This window comes from Sinohyriopsis cumingii, chromosome 6 (assembly GCF_028554795.1).
Source record: "Sinohyriopsis cumingii isolate HCF-2022 chromosome 6, ASM2855479v2, whole genome shotgun sequence".
NCBI lineage: Eukaryota > Metazoa > Mollusca > Bivalvia > Unionida > Unionidae > Sinohyriopsis > Sinohyriopsis cumingii.
In genome coordinates this window covers 28,752,140-28,760,705 of record NC_142966.1, presented here as the reverse complement: position 1 = coordinate 28,760,705, position 8,566 = coordinate 28,752,140, and the positions used below count along the sequence as shown (strand labels likewise).

Here is an 8,566-nt window from a genome sequence, read left to right as displayed (position 1 = left end):
TATGTAACCAATGTAATCTATTTCATATGAAACGTTTGCCTCAGTAGGCAACACCGTTTCAGATATAATATTGTATAGTTTCCCCAAATCAAAATTGTACGCTCAATATGCACACGTTTGCTAGCAACTTTTTTCTTTTTTCATAAAACTCTCCAGCCATTTGACTTTTCTTTTCGAAGAAACTTTGAATATTTACTGTGACATCCCGTCTAGCAAACACATAGTGTACACTGAACCCTTATTATGCCATCAATGATTTTTATGGATCACACATTTTAACCAGATCGCTTCTATAACAAATTTGCCTATGACCAGTTGACCACAATCACCACCACCCCCACCCACCCCCACACATACAATAGGTTGAGGAAATATATGTTATCAATCCACCCGGTTTGCCTTCAGTTAATAGTTTGATGTTTTTGTAAGCTGAAAATGTGTCATGCTGTGACCCTGATGGCTTTGTTCTCTTTACAGGACACTGTGTTCAATCCAGTATTACCTAGTTGTAGGAGTGTTTTGTTTAAAGTCAGACAGGGCAAAATACATGTAATGTACCAGTCCTTTTGATGGACAAGATCAACTTATCTCCACAATTGTGACACGATTATTACCCTTGTTTGCACAATATTACTTATGGCTGAGTCAGACACCCCAAATAAACGGGAGAGTTCGAACTTTGTTGCGTGTTTCCGCAAATTTCTCCATTACACTGACATTCTCTACTCCATGGTGCAAATCATTAAGGTTATATTTTACAGGGCCCAGAATGCAGAGAACAAACATGAAGCGTTCAAATATATGGAGCCCAGTCTATACATGGATGCCTGCTTCATCCTTTTCAAAATTGAAAATTGAGAACAAAAGTTACTGTAAGGTTTTCGTGTCATACGAAGTGAATGTTGGCTGCGGTTTCTCTGCAGCTATTTCATATGCTATATCGGTAGCTTTGTAAACTAAAAGCTCCTACTCCTTTATATATAGGTCAACGTAAATATCTGATTAGAGAAATAGTGTGGAGGTTTGTTTGTTATTTCCTGAAGACTGTTCCTTTGAGTAGATCTTTTCAATGCATAGTTTTTTCTTGATAAACACTCCAGTGTTGGTTCCTTGGTCTAGTAAAACACGCTGGGTATTGCTGTTTTCTTCAATCTTCTAAAAATAGGGGTGGTACCTAAATCATAAATAAAGCGTTATCATTAATATTTCTTATAAAAGTGATGATTTGTATAATTTTATAAACAAATCATATGAACAGTCTTGTTCAATGATATCCTGATTTACATCACTTTGACATAAAACCATTGCATCAGTGGGTGGTTGAGGCGAGTTAGAAGAAAACAATATACTGTAGATGTTTAAGTGCATGTATTTATATATTTAAGAATAGTTGCATATATTATTTGTCTGTCTAAACTATATTCTACGGAAATGAACAAAACCTATTCAAAAATAGCTTGCTATGTACGGTTTCTTGAATGTAATGGTCAACTATACAGTGCATTCTGTAGACTCTCCTCGATAATGACGGGATCCACTCTTTGAACGCGTCCTTGCATTTTCTTATCGCTGTCCTCTCTGGGACACTCGGTGAACGTAAGAAATATGACGTTTTCTTGTAAAATATTATACTTTTTTTTCGCGGTGACTTTTGTTATATCCTTCGCCTAGTATTCTTTGAGCTCGTCATGATGCGATCCACAAAATGGTGAATGTTTTAACATGATTCTAATTCGCATTTAAAAATGATGCATCATCTATCAAAACTCTTTTGATAAATAAGTATGAGGCTTTCGGGCTAACAACGATTTGGTCTTGTCTTTTTTGGCACAAAAACATAATATGTTTCAGAAATGTAATTCAATCACCTGACAAAGACACGATTTATCGCATGATACAATATTTGTCAAACTATGGTGCTTTTAATATTTAAGTTTCTAATAGTGAATCTTTTAACTGTTATCGTTGGCGTGTATTGATATGTCTCTGTGCAGAAATCAAAACTGGTTCATCAGCACCTGTTCTGAACCCACTGGTATTTCAGGGATGCATCCACGTTTAAAGTGGGAAATTGGGCAGAAAACATTTGGGTGACAGCCGCTGGCTCTCACAAACCCTTTGCTTTTCGGCGTTACGGTCTCGGACAATGTACTTGTATGCCTGCGGGTAATCTATGCGTGTCTATGGAAGTGTGCAGCTAGGTGAAAGTCACGTGGTATCGGTGGCCTGGACAAAAGTCAGAAACCGTGGTCTCGGATTTCCTTTTTTCAAAATTACCCTACCATTACATGCGGCGATAGTGATAAAAAAATCCCCACAAATGAACATAGTATTCAGATATTCAGAATTAATACTAGCACACAAGAAAATGATTTTGCATTGCGTTTTCACTATTAAAAAAAATATATAAAAAAAGTTTTTGTGTCTATACCAAAAGTAATAATTCTTCTCACATCTTTCTGTAATTTTCGTCACCACCACCATCATCATCGTTATTATTATTATTATTATTATTATTATTATTATCCGCTTTTTTAATATAATAACGACTTCCCCACTAGCGCCTCATAACGTGGGTGAATCGACTGTGTGTATTCAGCTATTTATGGTGCTTGACAGACAGCTGGGATAAGCAACACTGTTTATTCTGTTGGTAGACTCAAAACCTGTTTTAAAATGGCAAGTACTAATCGTCTTTCAGTGTTCATTTCTTCATTGCTGGATTCTATGGGATTCAGTCGGCATATGATAGACTTTAGAATAAATAATACAAGGTACTGGGACGTAATGTGTGTATCGGCAAACAGCTTCATCGGTACGATCATAACTGGAGGAAAAGCTGAGGGAACATCGCAGTTGGGACAGGGTGATATCGACATCATGAGTATTTTCAAGTTAATTACCGTCACAAGCCACAATGTTGATTCACCTAGCCCTCAGCATACAGTGCTGTATACAAAGGACACAGGAGCCCATCCCGGCTACACATGGCTACGAGACGGCCGTTTCGGAGACATGGATAACATCATAGAGCGATTCATGGTTTTAAGGGGTGGGGCAAATTCAGCAACGACAATCTACCTGCCGAGTTCTGACTTTAATCAGATTGTTCAGCAGTATATGATGCAGTCACTTCCGTCATCTGTACAATTTCAGCAAATATCAGGACCAGCACAACCGACGTTATCCAACGGTATTCAGATGGATCATGTACACGCTTTACCCCACCTAGACTGGCCCGTTCAAGCATCCAAGTGGATGGACAGATGTCGGAGACATGGGTGGCCGCCTGAAACCATTGTGACAGCTATTGTACACTGCGGATGTCATGTCGTACCCAAGGGATTCAAAGGGAGTAATACAGAGAATATGGAATGGTGTTTCTCGTTCGCTGTACACGAAAAGTCACTTTTACAGTTATTCAATCTCACACAGAAGCACGTATACATTTTACTTAAAATCATAGCAAAGGACTTGAAAGAATGTTTCCCTGATTTACAAGATCTTTTAACGTCGTACACAATGAAAACTATAGCTCTGTGGCAGGTAGAATTTCACCACACAAAGGATTGGGACAGATCGCACCTGTTGGATCGGCTAATGGAAGCTCTTGACTTTCTAAAAACCTGTGTAGAGAGTCAGAATCTGTCTGCTTACTTCATAATAGAAAACAATATATTTGACGGTAAAATAAATGATTTTACAGCAGCATTTCTGTCGCGACTACTTAATAATTTGCTGTCTCAGGGAGCTGAGTTTGTCCTCACGTTTCCTTCCATACAGCAGCGGCTTCGTATTATAAATAATGCTGGTTTATACTGGAGTGGGGCGGAGATGTGCAACCTCATAGGCATATGCTGTCAGTCGTTTTTACATTTGGATCTATCTGAAAATCACATACTCCGTGTTCTGAAACTGATCGACTCACCTGATATTACGAGACACGGTTTTTTTACAATAGGTGTCTCAAAGATAATGAAATCAACGCTTGCATATATCAACATAGCCAAGATCATGAAGGCGGAAATGTCAAATAGAAGGAAATATGAATTATTTCGATCATTACTTCATATTGCTTCCGCTAACATTGACACCGATAGAATTTCGGGAAGAGTTAAATTTGCCGGAGTGCTTCATGTACTTGGAAAAACAAAAGAAGCGTTGCAAATATTGTATTCTATAAGTCCACGGTCTGTGTTTGGTACAGCTATGGATAGTCATTCGCGGAAAATACTTCGCAAAAAATACTTCCGAGAAAAGACAGACTCTGATAATATCGAGGCTGGTATGACAAGACTTGGCAGAGATACATTTGTACAACAATGTGTATCACTAGATGTAAGGTACACCATGGAGGAGATAGACATAACTCCAATTGCTATCAAATATGAACTCTTCCATGTACCAGAAACTATATGGAGCCATTGCGGAGCATATGTTGACCCCGATTTTATGAGGAACTACCTTCTCTACAAATGCTATACAGAACTTGGGGATAAAACAAACGCTGAAGCTGCCTTCGTTAATCAGCTTAGGATCGCAACACGGGAAGGAGTTGAATGCCGTGAGGTGGCACTAAATGTACTGGGTTTGTGCTATCTGGAGAAGGAGGACTACCTCAGAAGCTACATCTGTTTCTGCCGAGCAATGCGTCTACGTCCTTGGTTGTTAGTGGGAAAATTATCCACGTCTACACCTTGGCATCTAGCAGTCTTAGCGTCCAAATTAATCAACAGGTGACTATTTCAGAGAACACAAAATAAAACAGAAAAGACCGCCCCATATTCATCTTTCTATCTATGTGTAAATAACATACAACAATAGTTTTCGTAACAAGTGGAGATAACATTTACTTCAGTTGCTTTCATTAACACAGCCTTGTTCCAATTTTTTAAAAAGAAGAATAACAAAATATATGCACAAGACAATTCCAACTAGCATGCACTAGAAAATTAGAATATGTACCCATCGCTCCACATTAAACAGAACTTCTAAAACCCCAGATTTACATATTCGAGCAATTTCGACTAATTTTCACTCCCACCTTAATCCAAGATTTCACACAGTCTAAAATATTGTTGTTTTACTTGAATTTTTGTCAATATTTAAGAGTAAATTTGAATTGCTTGCGATTGGAAAAAATACTTTTAGAAATGTGTTGATTCTGCATCTATTGCAGTCTCCAATTGGACATTCGAGTAGCTCCTTGCATTCAGCTCTGTCGTGCAATATTTAAGAGTTTACATTTGATGCTTTTAGTTGATTGTAATATAAACTGTCAATTACCGACTCACACCTCAACAAACGCCCGATGTTGTCCATATCTTTGATGATATACATTTTATTCATTGCAGAACAAGTTGAGTCTCATTTGTATACAAAATGACATTAATGATTTAAAAATTAAATGTTCCTCTTCATTTTGTACATACAAATAAATAACATATTGTCTTTGTCATCACATTTGCTTTTAAAATGATAGTTAAGAGTCAATTAAGTATCAATCAATGAAGCTTATATTAATGAACAGCCTAAATTACTGTTTATTTTTATTATAATTCTATTTAAAAAAAAACAACAACAAACGAATGAATAAATGAATGTACATGTGAAAGTGTTTTAGCCCCACTAAGTGTTTTTCTTGTTGGATTTTGAGTACTACTACTCGGAGATGTTCATGAGACACGGTACTATTTATACGGAAGAACTGTGAACCAGTCTAGAAATGGGTGAACAAATAATAGAGTATTTACGGGTTTGGTGGTCCATAATTGGTTAATAATGAAAATTAAAATTTTAGTAAAAATATCTTTTGAGAGCTTATCCTATATGTAATTTAAAAAATGTATATATAGACAAATTTCTACTGAGGCAATTTTAGTATTTTTACAGGCTTGCCTCGGGAGTACTCAATAATGAATGTAGCACCTGATTCATTTGGTGCAGAATCAATGGCATGTGTTTCATGCACATGTAGATAAACAAACTGCCACCGCTCATATGGTGTTCTCCACACATAAACTTGCACCATGGTTAGATGTGCATGGCTAAATATAGGTCTCATCATCAACACCAAGACATTTTAAGTTATTGAATTTTGAATATGATAGTGTTTCAAGATGTCTACTATTGGAGTTGAATTAGTACCGTGAGTCCTTCAAGATATCTTCCTCTTTGTTTTGTCTGGTTTTCCTGATGTTCAGCTGGGTACTGAACTGGTGTTGGCTCATTCAAACTGATTGATAACGCGGCTTGTGATACTTCTTCCATTTCAAAAGGCTAATCAATTGTGCATAAATCAAAGTGTTCAATATATTCGTGCTGGAAATGTATCTGATAAGGCACATTAGTGAAAGGTCTCCTAATTCTGACATTCCGGATACAGCATTTGGATTTATCTATCATCGTAGACCTGTGACCTTGCCTCAACGCACTTCCAACACTTGTATCCATATTATTTAACTCTACAATTTCGAAAAAATTAAGAAAGGCATTTTCTGACAAAAAATTTAGAAAGATTTGTTGCATAGGTCTCTCGAACTCAATTGTTTCAAAAATGTTGTATGAATTATTTTACCCCAAAAAGGTATGTCGTATCTATTTTTGCTGGACATGTTTACGTTTGGACTTTCACACGACTCTGCTTATAGAACTGGGTAGTTTTAGACACGTAGGTCTCCCGACGGTTTAATCAGAAAAGAATCCACCGCAGCTTATCCTGACCACGTTGTCACATTCTGACCAATGGAAATATTAGTTACCTGTAAAAACTAATGTCGTTGCAATTATAACGTCAATCTTACATGATTTATGTAATACTATTTTGGTATTCTATGGAAATGATAGCAACTAAAAGAAATGAGAGAGAGAGAGAGAGAGAGAGAGAAGAGAGAAGATCGTGATTATATATATGTTTGAGGTGTATTTAAGCGTGTCCAAGCTGCTCGCGTGGTTAAATGTATTGATTCAGCTGGTTTGTCAGATATTCGTTTCTCACACAATTAGTAATTTCACATGTCCATTGCACAAAAGAGCGAGAGAAGATGAGGTCTACGTAGTAAAATATGTGAATGCAGGCATTTAAATTAACCAATAAAGCATTAGTTTAAATCAATCAATTCATTCACGAATGCTTATAGAACACCCATCATTTGTTTGTTTTCCTTGGTTTATATCGTTGACTATCATTTAATTCTAAGTTTATCCCGTTTTAAATGTATACTTAATGTGCATGTTAAACCTTTGGTATACTTGTGAAAATATATGTAATATACGCTCAACTAACATAAAATACACGTGTAAGGATGAAAATTGCGTTGACCTCTGTGACGAACTATATTTAAAAAAAATTATTATAGAAGTCCCACACAGACTCTATTTTGTAGTTAAATTTAGTGAAAGATACAGGTAAAGCTTTGAGTCCCCAATCAGCAATGCCGATGGTTAGATGGCTAAATGTATGAAAAAGGTTGAAATTTAATGAATGACAATTTAATGACAATTCAGTAATCTAATGACTAAAATTTTTAATTAGACTCCTTCCGCTCTATTCTTTGCTAAGCCTATTGCATCATTTGATTAGCAGTGTGAGACTGATTTCCAACTGTCCTTGTAGTTCTACTCATCTGTTGTATCTTTTTCTCTTATTTCCCCCAATTCCTTCTCCTCTTCCTCCCCGACCTTTCTCCAAATTCTTTCTCCTCCTCAACCTTGACTTTGTATAGGCTCCTCTTCTTCCTCCACTTTCTCTCCCACGACTACACTTCTGTCAGCTTGTACTGTCTCGGCTAAATTCTCGATTCCGTCTCCAACTCTTGAAGACTTAGGACCCAATGGAACAGGAAATTCTCTATCCCCTAAAAGCTTCCTGTGAAAACATAAGGACGGCACAATCTTTTTCTTTAGATCACTCATTTCACACTACACACAGCTTATCATCATATAACGGATATTACATTTATTCGGTCACGCATTCGTTCACATCGAGATACCCAAACGTTCTTGTATGATTTAACAAACGCCTCGCAACGAATATTTCTTTACTTAAGGTTCAAACCCACATCTCAAATACGCATGTAAATGAAACTGTACAAAGGTACAGTCTACATATTAAACGATCCTAGTAATTAAGTGTACATACCACAAACAATTTCTATTATGATACGGTAAGAGTTTGAAAAAAAAAGCAAATAACTTACTCTCCATTTCGATGGTTTGTCTTTCCTTATAATCTACCTCTAAGTTATACCGCCAGATTACTATCGGCTTCTTTCTCAGAGTAAATCCTATTGATCTGCAATATTTTTAGGCCAATACTAAATTACTTCTACGATTTAGGAAGGTATCATTTGGGTCAGAATTGTAATCACGCCCTCTATCTCAATTTTGGTTGGATATCGCTGTGGGCTGATCCAATCAAGCTTAGCGCACATTCTCCCTCTCGCTGTTTGTCAACGTGGGGACAGATAAGAATACACCCGTTCACCCCGTGGACTTTCTTTTTGATCCTTGAAATAACCTTTAACATATACGCGTGATAACGGAAAGCTTTTGATAAGTGACGCGA

General features: G+C 36.8%; 1 protein-coding gene across 1 annotated transcript; it reads left to right on the top strand.

The window, feature by feature from the left end:
• Positions 1–2,634: 2,634 nt before the first annotated feature.
• Positions 2,635–7,114, top strand: LOC149796559 (uncharacterized). Its single transcript, XM_089960258.1, has one exon. It carries the CDS (start codon positions 2,677–2,679, stop codon positions 4,738–4,740), a length of 2,064 nt encoding a protein of 687 aa, XP_089816384.1. The 5' UTR covers positions 2,635–2,676; the 3' UTR covers positions 4,741–7,114.
• The last annotated feature ends 1,452 nt before the right edge of the window (positions 7,115–8,566 follow it).